Genomic DNA, 17,297 nt, shown 5'->3' on the forward strand with positions numbered 1-17,297 from the left:
GCGGATAGCTTCAAATGTTGCCTACATGTAGGTTCCAATAAAAAAATAACATAAGAATAGCATATTCTTATATGTGGAGTCTTTCCTAGTATCAAGAGATTAGAAGACTTTTTTATAAGCTCCCACATAGGCAGACATGTGTCTGTATCCAAATACACCACATATGTACATACACATACAATAAACAATCAAGTATAGAACCCATTCAGTCATCCTTTTTTCAGTCTATATAGTGTCAGAAAATCATCCTGACTTACCTGTACCTTATTAGAGTGGTTATTCCTTTCTACACAGAAATTATTGTATTGATCAGTATTTTTGGCATTGATAATGCATTAAGAAAAAAATTTATCTGATATAACATTTTTTAAAAATCAATGAACCTATATTTGAACACAGAATAGCATCTTTTTATAGTCAACTCAGAGCCATCCTTTTTATTATTTCTGAGGCAGGTGTGTAGAAAAAAATTCACAAACATGGTATTAAATATTAGAAAGTCTTAACATTTAACTGAAATTCTTATTAATTTCATTATCAAGGGATAGGTCTAGTCAATACCAATTAGCAGCTTTAAAATGTTTTACATATTAAAATACAGTATTCTGTTTATCCTAGATTGTCTGGGGACTATCTAGTATATTAAAAGATTTTGCAGAGTTTCTTAGTGATTTCATTGCTACAAGTATGCCTGTTAGCAATTTTGCAACATTTTGATGAACATTTTCCATAAATCAAAATCATAACAGCTTAAGAAGCAGATGGCAGGAGACTATATTTTAAAATGTAACAATTATTTTCATTAATAAGGAAATACTGGATTACTGTTTTCAGCATGGACTATGAAGTAAGCAGTTGTCAGTTGTGAAGTCTCATGGCTGTTAAGTATCCTTTCAGATGATTAACCCACATTCTATATTTTCCAGTGCAATCTATACACAAAGGCAGAACAAAAAGTATGTTAAAGCATTTAATGATTCTACGCTTTCATTTTATACATATGCAAAGAAAATTTTGGTACATTTTTTAAAAGTATGTGTATAAGCATTCATTTATGTGTTAGAGAACACCAGTGCTCTCTATTTTCTTAGAAAATAAGACATTACTTTGTTATTAAAAATGAAAAATAGCAATAGTTACAAATTCTACAGTCTTATTATACTAACAATGTTTTCTTGATCTAACCAATGTTAGATTAAAATTATAGGAATATTACTGCAGCTATTCATATATATAAAATGCTATTAAAGTCAAAGATTTTTAACTACATTGTTATTATTAAGATTAAATAGCTGAATTAATTGTAGCCTTGTATGCCATAAGCAACTGCAGTGCTTTTAGATGGGATCCTTGAATTTAGTTAGCTTTTAAACTTCAGTAGTCATGTAGTAAAGAATAATATAATATGTAACTTCCTGATTGCATATAATTCTTTCAGCATATTTCCTATTTTGTTTGTTATATATAATCACCAGCTTTAAACGATGTACAAATAAAATTTATTTCTGTGGCAAAAGCAAAGTTGAAAATACAGAACTTTTGAAATAAAATGGTAGTGCAGGAATAGGAGAGGTAGAATTGGAAACACAAAAGTCTTTAACTTTATTCTTGAAGCATGTTGGATAAATGTAGGAAAAAAGATATACTACTGAAGATTTCATCAGTAGAAAACACAATAGAAATCATTTGGATATGTAGAAATACATACACAGATCCCTTTACAAGAAAAAGATTAAAAGTTCCCTTTTATGTATAAAGCAGCAGATAGCAGTATTTCATCATTAAATTGGTTGAATCCAGTGGGAGGTTTTTTTAATCAAAATAATTATTTTCTGATGATCTCCTATATACTAAAATTCTCTATGACTCTCACAGAAAACAAATGTAGCACAGAAAAATTTTAAGAAAACTATTTTTATCATTTTGAATACTTTGTTTACAAATTAGAAATCATACAAATGATAAGATATTGGTGTATACAATGAATAATGATACAGAAAGGTCATAAGATGCATTAGATCAGCAACACTCTAAATGTATTAAGTATTTATTAAGTAAATGAAATGAAATCTCTGTATATGTAACTTACACTAACTCAAATTGACATCTTGTATTTATCAACAAGCAGGGCACCAGAAGGGCAAAGGATGTAATTCCATGTAGCAGATATAGGCTGTGCCATTATCAATACTGAAGCAAAATTCAATCCTTCAGGTATTTTCAAGAAACCCAGATGGTTGATCTAGTGTTGATAACATAGCAAAAGATTAATTGATTCCAGTTTTCATCTACATCTTAGATATTATAAGGTCGATAAATATCAGCCTAGAGATATTGTAAAAACATTGGAACATTTAGTTATGCCATTTATTTAAATATCAAAATTCCACGATACCAGAGCAGCAAAAAATATTTTCATGATACTTTGAAGTATAAGAAAATTCAAGCATGGCTCAATCTATCAAAACAAAGAAAAAAATAAATTCTTTTTTACCTTGTGTAATCTAACTTCTCCCCTGACAATGAAGGTAAATGAGCACACCAATCAAGAAACTCATTATGTCTATTTTTTTTTTAAGTAAGAGCTATTAACTATTTTATTTACAGTCATATGAGTGGAAAAGAATGAGTTTAAAAAGGAGGAGAAAGGCTGTTTCTCAATGTCCCCAGCTCATCTGGCTATTTATTATTTAGAGCTCTTGTACCCACATCTAGAAAGCTATAGTCACTGACTTCACATCTGTAAACTGAGAAAATATGATCTGTATATATATTCTCCAGTTATGGGGAAAATTCAATAAGAAAGGACACTAAGAAGAAAAAAATAAGAAAAGCTACATCTACTCGTAAGAGGCCCTTGTTATTTCAAGACAACTGGGAGTTGGAAAGGTTGTTTAGTGTGAGTCCACGAAAAGGAAGCCAATATTTTAGAGAAAAAAGATTGCATGGGACCTTATCTTGAAAAGATAACTAACAATAATTTTTAAATTGTTTTATTTAATTTTTAACAAAGTTTTTATTATTATAGAAATTATGTAATAATTATTTGAATGAACAAGGTTCGGTTAATTGTGTATTAATAGTTCAGTGGTAGCTGATATTTTCTGTGACAAAATTATTTGGTAAACAATATGCCTCTTTTACTGTTGTAAGTCTCATTTCTGAAAACATATTGTAGGCATCAATTTTCCCAAGGATCACTCTTGATTCTTAGATATTCAAATAATTTGCCTGTGAATTTACATTATTTCTACTTTTATATATATATATATATATATATATATATATATATATATATATAAAGTTATATAGATATATATAAAGTTATATAGATATATATATAACTTTTAAATGTTATTGTCAGATGGTTACAACATCTATGTGTCATAGAGAAACTGACCCATAAATGTATAAGCATATAACAGAGGCATATATATAACAGGGGATGTTAGAAAGGGGCTACTTTATAAGTGAACAACTTCTTTAGTGAATAGTTTAGTGTTTGGTACACTTTCACTTACCTATGCAACCTTATCATTTCTGGGGCTGGGATAATGATATTCAGATAACTAGGGCTCCCTCCTCCATCATTACATATGACATTAACTGTACACTTAGCTCTTGATAGATACACAGCTACTATGCTATCAGTTGAGCAACAGACCTGATGTGGGAGTTCTTCATCTGTGATCCAAGGAGATATTTAGGAGATCCCCCACACCTCTTAACACATACAAATTTTGGGATATATATATATATATATTCTGTACTTTTCCAGGGAGAAAGTCTGTAACTTTCAACAGATTATCAAGGCCTTAAAAGTTAAGAACTAATGACTAAAATTAATTTTTTAATCTACTTCAGTTGACTGTGACACAACACTACTCTTCACTCTTTCTTTAAAAATCCATTACCTGTTTTACAATCCGCTGATAGTTATTATAATCTGTAAGTAGTAGCAAATATTATTACCCTTTCCAGATCTCCTTCATCCAGACTCTACCATCCTGTGTCAAGCCATTCACTAGCTAAGATTATGAGAAATGGCTTTCAAGGCTGAGTAGTAGTATTTTAGCAGAATGGAAAATGATGACAGAGTGAAGAAATCCTCAGTGTAAGTTTTCTCAGAATATGAAGAGATTAGAATAATGTATAAAATGAGAACAGAAATTAGCCTCTATCTAGAATGATGTGTTTTCCATTGACTTCAAGATATATTCCTTCTCTATGATTTGCAATGTTAACTTATCAACTCGGATAATAAAGTGGAATTTTGTCATAAAGTATATAATGTTCCCTTGAAAATTCTTGAGGAAATGTATCTTATGGCTCTCTTTCACGTGATCTATTTCAGATGAATTTATTTATCTGGCTTTGACAACTATTCCTATAAATCAAGAGTTTTTTCATGTCAAAAAATGAAAATTATTTTAATTCTCCAAACTCTGAGCTAATTGTAAGCTAAGCCTGAGATAATAAGCACACCATAAAGATCTAATATTTTCCACTTTCATTAGCATTAAAATCTCAAATTTTGTGATGACGTATTTTTCATGTAATACCTGAAGCACCCTTTCAAAAGTTTATCCCAAAGTTAATATTCATGAAAGATTACATGTCAATCACATTAGTAATATACAGTAGCATTTTAATTTTTAGGCTTCTTCCTCTTAATTAAAAAATCTATTCCTGCTACATCATTTCATCTTGGTTTTCAAGGGCTTTCATAACTTGTTGCCAGTATTTTTCAGGACTCCGAACAGACGTCTTCTAGGGTGGTCAGATCTTTCTAATGAATGTATCATGAAGACACTTCCCCAACTTATTCTCGCTTTTATCATTTGGTTGATATTATTCACCTGTATAGCCTCCCCTCCACCAAATGTATGCTTTTTAAAAGAAGTTAAATTCTGCTATGCCCACACATTTTTGTGATTCTCCAATCTTCATTTTTAGTTTTTCTGACCTCCTGTATTTGCAGCTTATGCTGCACCATGTAGGCTTTAATTTTAAATGTCTTCTATCTTTTGTTGTGGTTTCTCATGCAGTCATTTTAACTCCCTGAGGAGTAAGACCATATTTTGCTCATCTGTTCTATATTTTCACAGAACTTACTGCAGTTTTGAGTATCCCTCCATAAATACTCATTGATCAGATGATCATTCATGCAGGTCTAGCACAGAGTAATATCCTTGGTAAGTCAATTCCCAATGCTTTGAAGAAGCTCAAGAGAGAATAATTTGAGTGAAGCACCATAGATATAAATAATAAATGCTAACAAGGCTAACAGAGATCGTAGGGTACTCTAAATACTCACAGGAATAGAACTTTATCCTCTGCTCAGAGCTGAATGTAATAAGAAAGATTTTTTGTTTTACTAATTATTTTGTCAGTTGGCAATCCAGTTTTCAGTATTTCATCAATTTGGAGCAAAATTATATCAACTAATTAATTTAAATCCAATTTTGGAAACAGTGATAAGTTTTATTTAACAAATTAACAAATTGTCCTAGTAGGGGGGCTTTCGATATTTTATTTGCTGAAACTGATTATCCAATATCTCTTCTTGACAAAGTAAAAAGGATTTGGAGTGTAATTTCAGATGCTGATTAGAAAATCAGAAGAATGAAGGGGGGAAAAAAGAACATGTATTATCTGCATTGTGTACCTGTTTGGGGGGGTGGTGGGTATGCTTGTGTGAAGCAATAACAATTCTAGCCAGTATTCTTGAGGACAGCATTCAATGTGTTCTTTTTCTGAACTGAGCATGTCTCCATAAATATGCAAAGATGCTTTTAGAGTTAGTGTGATTGAACTGACCAAGGGAATTAGAGTCTAATTTTAGAATCCTAAGTTTCTATAAATTTTCTGTATTTTATTGTGGAAAATTCTAATGTTTATTGTAGATTCACTTTTCAATTATAAGTGGTAGATAATCTATTTTTTAATTAGTTCCCCTATAAGGCTTGAACTTTAGACAACTATCCCCCAGACAGTGGAAAAAAGGCAATGAACAACCAGATCTGTCGATCTTGATTCTTGAAAATTAACATTGTCAGAGCTGAATAGGAAGGAGACGGAAGTAAGAAAATGTATATTTCAGAAGGTCTATTCTTTGCAGTCTGTTAGTTCCAATAGTACACCACCAAGTCACTACTTTTAAAATATCAGTAGAGAGCTTTTTCTTATGTTGTGCCTCTTTCCAGGAAAACAAAATTTAAGTAGATTTGGACTCAGTAGTCAAAGAGAAAAAAAAGTCTTTTTTGCTCTTAATAATCCTTCGACACTGTGCTTCTTCTTCCTGTGAATTCTGTTGTTTCTAACCAATCAGTTTTTCATGAACAATATATTCCTTTCAGAAAAATTGAGCCAAAGCAATATATGAAACACAGAACTTCACTGCATAGCACCAGCATAGAATTGATTCCCAGTTGATGAATTGAGCCTGTTTATTTCTTATAAGTCATCACCATCATCTGAGCTAAAGCTACTTCTCCTACTGCTCTCTTTGGAAACTGCAGGGGAAGTGGCAGATAGCAGAGGATCTGTTCCAAATGGAGATATTGTGTCATCCAGTAGCATGTCATCCAATCTTTGTTCCTCCTTCAAAGCCGCACTAAATGATAAATCTGTGAAGTGTGACAAAGGATCAGAGGAGGCCATAGCTTGATCACAGAGCTCAGGGCTTGTCCCCTGAGACAGAACCAATTGTTGGCAATAGTCTACTGAATTCTGCTCAAGATGGGCCTGTTGTTTGGTGATGTGAGCACCTAAATCAACTGTGCCAAGTGAAGCCAGGGTTGGCAGACCATGAGCACGAGCCTGTATTTCTAGTTCCTGCAATTTCAAACAAGAATAATTAAATAACGACTTTGAAAGTAAACTCAACTCTATAGAATAAGCCACAAATAGATTTAAAATATTAACAAGCACTCAAAATGAAGACTAATACATATTATAAATATTCTTTGCAAATAACAGAGTGTGGTATATTTCTAATGCCTGAAAAATAACCCTGAGGAAAATACTCAGATTTTTAAAAACTACTCAGATTGTTCGTTAAAGGAATACATGACATATAATGGTCCCATAGTGGCTCAGGCTACAGTACAACTATTTGGAGATAGTGGAAATCTTCCAGTCATTCTTCCTGATTAATTTCTCTCTATAGGTCCATTTCATGGAAACAGGAGTGTTTTACCTGGCAGTAAGCTTGCTCACATATTAAAGAAAAAAGCTTGAGGCTTATGAAACCTATATTCTGAGATTTTGTGTCACATGAACAGATGAGGAGTAACAATATAAACTGGCATAATATGCCTTAAGGCAATGAAATCCATAGCAATGTTACTATAGAAATAAAAGGGGGAGAGGAGAACTTAATGTCCAATATTATCCAGAGAAACAAAGGTTCTGCTTATTATTATTTTTTGACTGGGATAATATTTGTGTGTTTATAAAATTGATTCTATTTTCTGCATTTTTGCAATTAGTTGTCGTCATTCATTATATACTTTTAAAGCCAACTTGATCCTAGATTTCTAATCAAAACCTAATTGAATCAATCTAATTCATGAACTTCTAAAAGGCAATAAAATTATCCTTGGGAAGAAAAAAAAATTGTTAATGAGAAAAAAATAAATGAGACCAATGAATAAAACTGATGATGGATAAGTCATATGTAAGCTACATGGTTCATGGCAACGTTCTTATAAAAACCTGAATCCGGAGTAGAAGGCGCCTGTTAGCCTGCTCTAATTTCTTCTGTCTGTGTTCTAATTCTCGAGCTCTCTGTTGTTCTTTTTGTAGCCACTTGATGTACTCCACTGATGCTTTTAGAATGGTTCCTTTGTTCCAGCGCATATCACTGTAGAAAGGAGAGATAACCTTTTCACAATTGTGCATGTCAGCAGAATTCATAAGAACTTACAAAATCTTTCACATTAATATGAAATAATGATTTACATGACTATTATTCACTCTTAGATATTATTGCTTCTGAATAGAAATTTTAATAGAATAGTTAAGAAGCCCTTATATAGTAAAATTAATCCCAGAATGAAAATAAGTGTCAAAAGAAAGTAATAAAGTGACTTTTTGTGGGAGAGCTAAATGCAATATCATGATTCTACCATTACAGTTTTTATATTTTTAGTGAAAATTGCTTTTATTATTAACTCTGAGATTAAAATCTATGTGCAGTATTTCTGCATTAATGAACGAGGAAATGTACATTACTGAGGACTTAAGCCTAAATTTTTTAAGATCATTTCAAATGCACCAATCTTTTAACCTACTTTCTATAAGGTTGCTTTTATGATTCTAGGAAAAGAAAAATAAAGTCCCTCCTGAATGGTGATCCTGAGTAATTGTGAAACAAATTGGAGTTTGGCAACATCACTTTATGCAATAGAGCAAAACTTTCTAGAATCATTAGGCAAATTTTTCTGCACAAAAAGCATCAACATTTTTTTTAAAAAGCTGGATATCTATTTTTAAGTAAGTGTACAATAAGTAAATACAGTTGAACATTGCCAATAATCTTCAGACTGTAGCATAGAAAAAATATTTTATTAAAACTTATTTTTAGACAGGAGAGATGATAAATTTGGAACTACAGAACAGGCTACTGAGTTTAATATCTAAAAACATACATCAATATATTTAATACTATCTGACAATTCATAATATGTATGGAGAATAGGGCCAAACTGATTGCTAAAAGTTAGAGCTGTTGAAAAACCTGGATGAATTTTCCATTTAGAATCACGAGATTTCTTCTAATACAACAGAAAGTAAACTTGTAGGGAAAATTTTAAAAGACATTACACTGCATGTATTTTTGGTTTACGTGATCTACATGAAATACATGGAACTTAATATGTATTTATTAAATGTTCAGAAATGGGAAAATGTAGTTTATGAAAAACCTGACTGGCATGTGCCTCATTGGAAGTTCAGGTTAGACGACAATTCATTAGCTGTAACAAATTAAAGGAAGATACATTATTCTACCACAGGTGAAAATGCTTAATAGGTGAGAATGCTGGAATAAGCCATCCTCTACTGAAAAGCACCAAACCATTGCCACGTCTGTCTCAAGCTTGAAAATGCTTTGTCAGTTCTCTGGGGCCACTACTGCTGTTGATATCTTTCAAAGCACAGTGAATTATCTAGTGGTGGGAAGGGTAGGGGGAAAAGAGGCTACTTTTGTCATTAAACCAAGAAGTTATCTGTCACTGAAAAGTGTAGTGAATTCCTGAGTTAAAACTCTAAGCAGCAACAGGAGCCTAAAGGCCCCAATTTTGTTTTATTTCTGCTCATGGGAAGAAAAACTTGAAGGACAGAAGGAATAGGATGAAAACAATAACCCTAGTCAACTTTGAAGTTTAAGGTACTGTTTATTTAGATCTAAAATAAACCTTCAAAGTTGTGGTAGATCCATCCACCTTACTACAAATAACTCAATTTCATTTCTTTTTATGGCTGAGTAATATTCCATTGTATATATGTCCCACATCTTCTTTATCCATTCATCTGTCGATGGACACTTAGGTTGCTTCCATGTCCTGGCTATTGTAAATAGAGCTGCAATGAACATTGTGGTACATGACTCTTTTTGAAATATGGTCTTTCTCATACAGAATGAAGTCAGTCAGAAAAAGAAAAACAAATACGATATGCTAACACATATATATGGAATCTAAAAAAAAAAAAAAATGGTTCTGAAGAACCTTGGCCAGGACAGGAATAAAGATGCAGACATAGAGAATGGACTTGAGGACACGGGGAGGGGGAAGGGTAAGCCGGGGCGAAGTGAGAGAGTGGCATGGACATAAATACACTACCAAATGTAAAACTGATAGCTAGTGGGAAGCAGCCACATAGCACAGGGAGATCAGCTCAGTGCTTTGTGACCACCTAGAGGGGTGGGATAGCGAGGGTGGGAGGGAGACGCAAGAGGGAGGAGATATGGGGATATATATATATGTATGGCTAATTCACTTTGTTATAAAACAGAAACTAACACACCATTGTAGAGCAATTATACTCCAATAAAGATGTTAAAAAAAAAGTTGTGGTAGAAAACACACAATGGGTTTTGCTACAATATCTACTTGATGTCATTTCACTAAATGTTTAAAAGTTCACTCTATTTAAAGCCATTTTAATATATGAGGTTGCTTCTGAAAATATTTCAAGTTTTCCAAATATATTAAAGAGATGTTTACCTCTCTCCCAAGATAATTTCATGCAGTTAGGTATTAAAAAACATTATATATGACATTATACTATAAACACTAACACATACAAAGACATACCTAAGGAGTGAATGTTGATACTGGCTTTTCATTTTCTACAAAATAATTTTCTTTGAAGAACTTACATCGTTGAGAAAGTTAAAAGCTTGAATGTATATAGGGCTAAAGCAGGTAACAGAAATATGTAAGTTGGAGTAAGAATGCTGCCAGGCAAAACTATGGAAAATGTACAATCTGTTGTCATCTTAGGAGTGCCCATTCACTTAGAAACATTAAAAAAATAAAAAAGAAAGAAAACACCAAGACACGTCTGATTCTTCTTGCTTTGATCAACATTTTATAACTTCTGATTTAGAAAGTCTTGTTAGGTCTCATTTACTACCTCAACTGCCATTCTTACACAAAGGCCAGAGAAAGTTCTGACTGTAGAAGATAAAAAAATCAATACAAAAATACCTTAATTTTATATATAAAAAAATAGAAAGAAAAGAATAATTTGATAGCACAACTAGAATAATTCATGCTCTGTTGGCATTTTTATATCTACAAATATGATTTTTTTGTAAATATGATTAAAAACACATATGAAGTAAATCACTACCACACGTCTGTAGAAATGCTTCACTTTTTGTATTTGCTAGTTTTGTTTGGTTTTATTTTTCACTGACGGTTAAGAGACTGTGTGCTTTTCATTTCATTTTCTCAACATATATACCTCAACGATAGCTCTTTACTATATTTTTTCCCTTCTGACCATACTATTTTGACCCAGCAAAGAAGAAAGAAGTACAAATTTCTGAATGTTTTTCATACACAAAAATGGCAACGTCATAGAATTCAAAATGCTTTCAGGTATTAACTTTCATTTGCTAAGCCAAACCGTAAGTTTATTCTAGCCATGAGCTGGAAAGGTCCTCAGAGCCTTTTTATAACCAAAGCTTCAGAGTTCCTGCTACTTGCCCAAGAGCATGCGGTGTTTAGAAGATGAGTCCTAGGTCTCCTCTCTCAGTTCAGTGCTGTATCTGCAAATCTGTGGCTTTCCCACTTTTTCAAATGCATCTGCCATAAGAAATGTGTTTTCTATTGTGACCCAGTGCGCTCTTTGTACTTATAACAGCAACAAAGGATTCATGTGGTATTACTATCCTTCTAACGTGTAATATGTAATACTCTGATGTTTTCAGTGCCTACATATAATAGAATTAAAACAATTAATAATTCCTCTTTCTGAAATCCACAAAGAAGAGAAAGTCCCTTAAGAATACTTAAAATGAAGCTTTCCCAATTATGGTCCCTTTCAGATGTGATTCTGTGATAAATTGATTTTCCATATTCTAGATCAGGAGTAGACAAACTATAGCCTGCAACCTGTTTTTGTCAATAAAGTTTCATTGGATGCAGTCATGCTCTTTCATATATATATTGTCTATGTCTGCTTTCATGCTACAATGGTAGAGTTGAATAATTTTGAGAGACTTTATGCTCACAAAGCTTGAAATAATTACTATCTGGCCCTTTAGAGGAAAAGTTTTCCATCCCCTGTTCTGGACAATGAATTAGAACCAGAAAGGAGCCATTTTACAACCAAAGCTTCTATAAAAATGTAGAGTAATAATTATCCCTCACACAAGCTTTATAATTTTTAAGATATTCTCATACATATTACTTGATTTTATTTTTATAAAAACCCAGCCATATAGTTGGTGCTTTACAGGCATGGTGACATCTAAAGATGTTCAGTCAGGCTTCAGAGTCCAATTTTAGAGTCTCATCTGTTTTCTGCATATAACCTGGGCCTGGCACTGTGGGTTAGCTCTACCGGTTACAAGGGAAGCTCTCTTAACTGACCTTATCTAATCACTTTCAGGAGTAATTAATGTTCTCCATTCCCTTTGTGATACTCACTGACTGTTGACAGAACAAAGTAGACACTAGGCTACCTTCTGAGACACCCAGGTACTTCTGTTATCCTTGTGGTGACATGTACTTACTGACAGGCTGTTAAATGAATGCCCATTGTACTTATTATTGTGATAGTATAATTAAATTATATGTATGTTAACTAATGAAATACGAATGCAAAAGAAGAAAAAGCATTTATAAAGATAGCTATTGTTCTTAGGAAAAGTATATTAAAAGCTTTGGAAAAGCTGAAGTAAAATGTAGGTAGAGATAGGTTGCTAAAAACTATGCTGTAAGAAATTAGAGTGCAAACATTAAAAAATATCCATCTATACTTAGGTGGTTGGCCCTTAGGTTTTTGTTTTATCTTTAAGAAATTGAAATAGACTATACATTTTTGTGCAGTTTATGTAAGAAAGAAAAATTGAAACACATTCAAACTAAAAGGTCTTGGTCTTACATGAAATGTTTGGTGAATAAATGTGCATTTATATTTTAAGTGTTAAAAAAAGTCTTATCTGGAAAACGGATGTTCCCTTCTGCGAACAGAAAGAGTTGCATGCTTAGAGACTTCAAAAGATTTGAAAAATTACTGGTAGGCCTACACCAAGATTGAGCTCTTCAGACTTTCTGTCCAGTGCTTTCTGCCATTCTACTGGAGATGCCTTCACTATCTACTATGCCCATAAGAATAAATATGGCATTCCCTTCTATTATAAATGGATGAATTGTCCAAGTGAACTAGCACATTTACATTTAGGGAAAGGATACTTTCGAATTTCACAAATATCACTTTATCAAACATCATCATTTCTGAATAATGGATTTTTGCCAGTGTCTGGAGAGTCCAGTTCTCAGTCTGAACAAAACATTTTTTTCTAGTCATTATTAATGCTACAATGTTTTCATGTTTTTAGAGAAACACTTAACATGCTAAATTGATATTTTGTTTTATCAACTATTTCTTGAAATTTACAACCTCAAACATCTCGTTTAACTGACTTTGTGACTGTATGACACCATAACCTAGCTGAAAATTTAATTGCAATAACCGATTATTGACTGGCATCAATCAGCCTGTTTTTACAGTTCTATTGTTTCTGCTTGCATATCGCCAGAATTTTGGAACCTCTGAAAATTCAACATTCCAATTTTCACGTACACATAAATCTTAAATTGGAAGGAGTGCTATAATCATAAATTGAGGATGCCAGTCAGTATCATGAAAGCATTTGGTACTACCACTAAATTTGCAAATATTGGTGCCATACAGAAAAATCCACTAAATACTGAGAAGAAATAATTTACTTATTTCCTATAGCTCAATAGGACAAGTGTTAGTAACAACGTTGATGCTTAATAACGATCAGCCTTGGATAGATATTAAAAAATGAGACCAGCAGTAGCCTTATCTTTACCACAGCTGGTTAGTTTCCTAGTCTTTGGTTCTCCCCTCCCCCTCTCTCTCACACCCATTTTTTGGGGGGGGGGATTGAAACCATAACATTATTAATAAATGATTGGTGAACTCACGGATCATTAGACTTTGGAATAAGAGTGCCAAGCTCCTTGATTCGGTAATTAATATTATACCTTCTTCTTCTTTCAACTATTAAAAAAGAAATATTATTGATTATTCTCATTAAAGCATAATTCATTTTTGGTCAGCTGTAAACTTTCTTAACAATCTTTGAAAAACAATGAGCAAAAAAGTTTCATTTAGTGAAAAGGGTACTTCTCAAAAATAAAAAATTCAAACACATTTTATTCTAAAAGTAAAAATAACAATATTAGAATTGTGAGTCTATTATTCACAATTATTTTAAAACATTTTCTCTCAAAAACAACATTTTTATCATTCTTTGAAATGCAATAATATTTACTCATACTGATATATATATATATATATATATATATATATTTATATACTCTCCTTTCTCATACACGCCACTGAAAGGCTAACACAAAGTTTGCTACATGGTAGGTATGTGTGCCCAAATAGACTATGACCTCTTTGAGGGCAGGGACCATTTCTTTTGTATCTCCAGCGGCCTTGGCATGTAAAAGGTGCTAAATAAATGTACGTTGATTAGACTATAAATATAGTTTTCTAATTTAACAACTTTCAATAATACATAGAGCAGTGATTCTTAAACTCTGGCATGCATCAGACACACCTGGAGGGATAGTTAAAATAAATTTGTACCCCGCACCTAGAGATTCTGATTTTAGTAGGACTGGGTTGGGACCCAAGAATTTGCATTTCTAACAAGTTCCCAGGTGATGCCGACGCTGCTTGTCTAGGGCTCACACTTTGAGAACTACTGATGTAGGTTTTTATTCAGAGACTGTTTTCTCTGTTTGCATTTCTATGCATCCATTGCTTATGGAAATTTTGTGCATCTAGTAAATGTTCAATAAATGTCAAATATACAAATAAGTAGAGTTTTCTATATTGACCCTTACCTAAGAGCAGTCTTACAGAGCACAGAGTAGTCCTATATTCCCAGTGCTCTATATTTCCAGTATCAGGAACCACAACTTATGCATAATATTGTTTAAGTAGATAACATTTTTAAAGCTTTTTAGGGAAACGAAGGAAGTAAAATGTCATGAAGGAGAAGAAAACTATGTCAAAAACATTAAACCATACGTGCTTCAAAAATAAGATCTGCTACTAGAAACAAGGAAAGTCATGAAAAATATATCAATTGTCTTGGTGAACCTACTCTACAAAGCAATTTACCATGAATGAACTTGACCTTCAAAAATAATACATTGGGATTCCTCTGAAATTAGGATATAATTGATTCTTGGGAGAGTTTATTTTCCCTCTTTACCAATCCTGTTTTCCTATGCATGTGATTCAAAAAACTGACACCATATAAAAAACTGAAAAGAAAATAAACAAAGATAATGCTGATAGAAATACATTTATATTTTACAGTGAGAATTTATTAGTAAGTCTATGTTCACACATATTCACTCCTATATTATAAAACAGACTTTTAAATATAAGATGAAGAGCAGCTAGGAAGGATGTTCACAGTTTTATCTCAAAATAGGAGACTGGTTTAGTCCTATAATGTTTTATCAAAATCTATTATTTAGATGCACCTTACGTAAAATATCAGAAATTCCTACCCAGCTCTTCTTAGATTGTGCCCAGTAAAACTTTTAATGGCTAATTATGATGAGAAGTTTCGTTCCTCAATGTTTTCATCTCCAGTACTAGTTGTCTGTAAAGGAGTCAAGTTTTAAGAAATTACTAAACTATTTCATGCTACACGTGATTTCACTCGTCACCAAGTTTTTGATATATTCACTCATTCCTGTCCTTAGATCCAAGCAAAAGGGGCCTCTCTTCTCAGACCCCATACTGATGAGGAGCCCCCTTTGCCTTTTCTTACCACACCCATCCACACTGAGCAAGGCAGCCACAGGACAAAGGGATCCCCCTTCTAAACTACATTCCAGGTAATTTGCAACAGGAATATCTTCCCAAACACCCTGAGCCTGTTCAGGCTGCTTCCCAGGTCCATCCTCTTGAGGGAGGATCAGGACACCAAGATGCTTACCCTAGTCCCAAGATGCAGACAAGGGGCAGCTGTTTGCAGAGATATGTATAGAACTTGAATATACAGAATGAGGGGTTCCCAGTCGTGTTTGAGGCCACTTGCAGCATAGACATGCAAGTGGCCTCTAGGGGGTAGACAGAGAAGTGAGATGGGCTGCTGGCTAAAGGCTGGCATTGCCCCACCCTGACATTCCTACTCAGAATTCCAAGGATCTGAGAATTGTTATTTCACACCTGGCCTTCCAATCTTTAGGAAGGACAGAACATACTTAATTTAGCATTTCTAGCTTTTAAGTATTTAGACATCTGGTAAGTGGGACTTTATTTGTCCTCCAGCCATGATCCTCGCAAATGTTAAGGGATATCCTAGATTCATATTTAAAATGTGATATTAATTTTTTGTAACATTGATATCTCCAAAAAGGAAGATCCCTAAGTAAGAGAATCCAAATTAGAAAACTCTTAGATAATGGTCATACCAGGCACCTATCATACTTTACATTAAATGACCTGTTATTTAAAGTGCAAACATAGAGGAGAGAAGAAAGGAGCAAGGAAGGTAATAGTTAGCAGGCTTAAAACTAAGAGAGAAGCCTTTATCTCCTCGATGTATCATTAATTCCTTCCGGCAACAACTAGCTCTGTCTTTCAGGTTCTACTTGTCTCATAAACTGCACCAACACTTATCTGCTCTGCCACTAAGTGATCAGAATCAAATCATTTCCCTCTCCACAATTACTCTAAGGACCGTTATAACCACAGGTCAGCCCTCTCCTCAGTCACACAGTCAACCTACTCTGTGACGTAGGCAGATGCTTGATGAACAGATATATGCAGGTTTCACAGGTACATGTAGAATCAATTTCAACTAACCACATGTAAGGAAATTCCTGGTTTGTTTTAGGGCTTTAAAGTTTTTATTTAATTTTATTCTATTCTATTTTTTTCTCATTTTTTGATTTGGCTCCCAGAACAAAAAAGCTTCACACCCAATTAGTCAAGCTCACTTAAGACAGTTAAGCATTTGAGACATGACAAAGCACTCTAAAGCTCAACTTGCCCCTCAACAACTTCCCTGGACTGCATTTACCCATCTCATGTGACCCATTATCAGAGTCAAATTGACCCCCAGGAAGGCGTAAGAGGCCTTATCATTAGGAAGGGAGGAGCAGATTGACACAGAAAGATAAGAACCTGGAGTCACATTTCTTGCTATTTAAATGGTGTATATTTTCTAAAGTCACTTTTATCTCTTTAAACCTTGGAGTCATGAGTCACAACTGAGTTCAGACATAACTCAATGCTCACATGCAGTCTGAGAGAGAGAGAGAGAGAGAGAGAGAGAGAGAATGATCAAGGAGAGAACTTGAGATGCTGAACTTCATAAAAATGTCTAGCTTTTCTGAGAGTTCGCATTTAAATTTCCCAACATAGCTCTACCAGTGAGCATGTACACTTCTGGTCATCTGACCTCAAAATATTTATGGGGCAACAATAAAACATCACACATTTTAAATTCTGCATTTCCTCTTGCATTAATTAATTCTGTTTCGAAA

General features: G+C 33.4%; 1 protein-coding gene across 2 annotated transcripts in view; it reads right to left on the bottom strand.

Annotated features, from left to right (window-relative positions):
- Positions 1–1,898: 1,898 nt before the first annotated feature.
- TFEC (transcription factor EC) overlaps positions 1,899–17,297 on the bottom strand; it is an 80,914-nt gene continuing 65,515 nt past the window's right edge. For both annotated transcript variants that reach the window (XM_019925093.3, XM_073809856.1), the window contains 3 exons: positions 13,698–13,773; positions 7,720–7,867; positions 1,899–6,837 (listed from right to left, as the gene is read on the bottom strand). In XM_019925093.3, coding sequence (XP_019780652.2) covers positions 6,457–6,837; positions 7,720–7,867; positions 13,698–13,773 — 605 coding nt within the window. In that variant the 3' untranslated portion in view covers positions 1,899–6,456. The remainder of the gene's footprint in view (positions 6,838–7,719; positions 7,868–13,697; positions 13,774–17,297) is intronic.

Source organism: Tursiops truncatus, chromosome 9 (genome assembly GCF_011762595.2).
Source record: "Tursiops truncatus isolate mTurTru1 chromosome 9, mTurTru1.mat.Y, whole genome shotgun sequence".
Lineage (NCBI taxonomy): Eukaryota > Metazoa > Chordata > Mammalia > Artiodactyla > Delphinidae > Tursiops > Tursiops truncatus.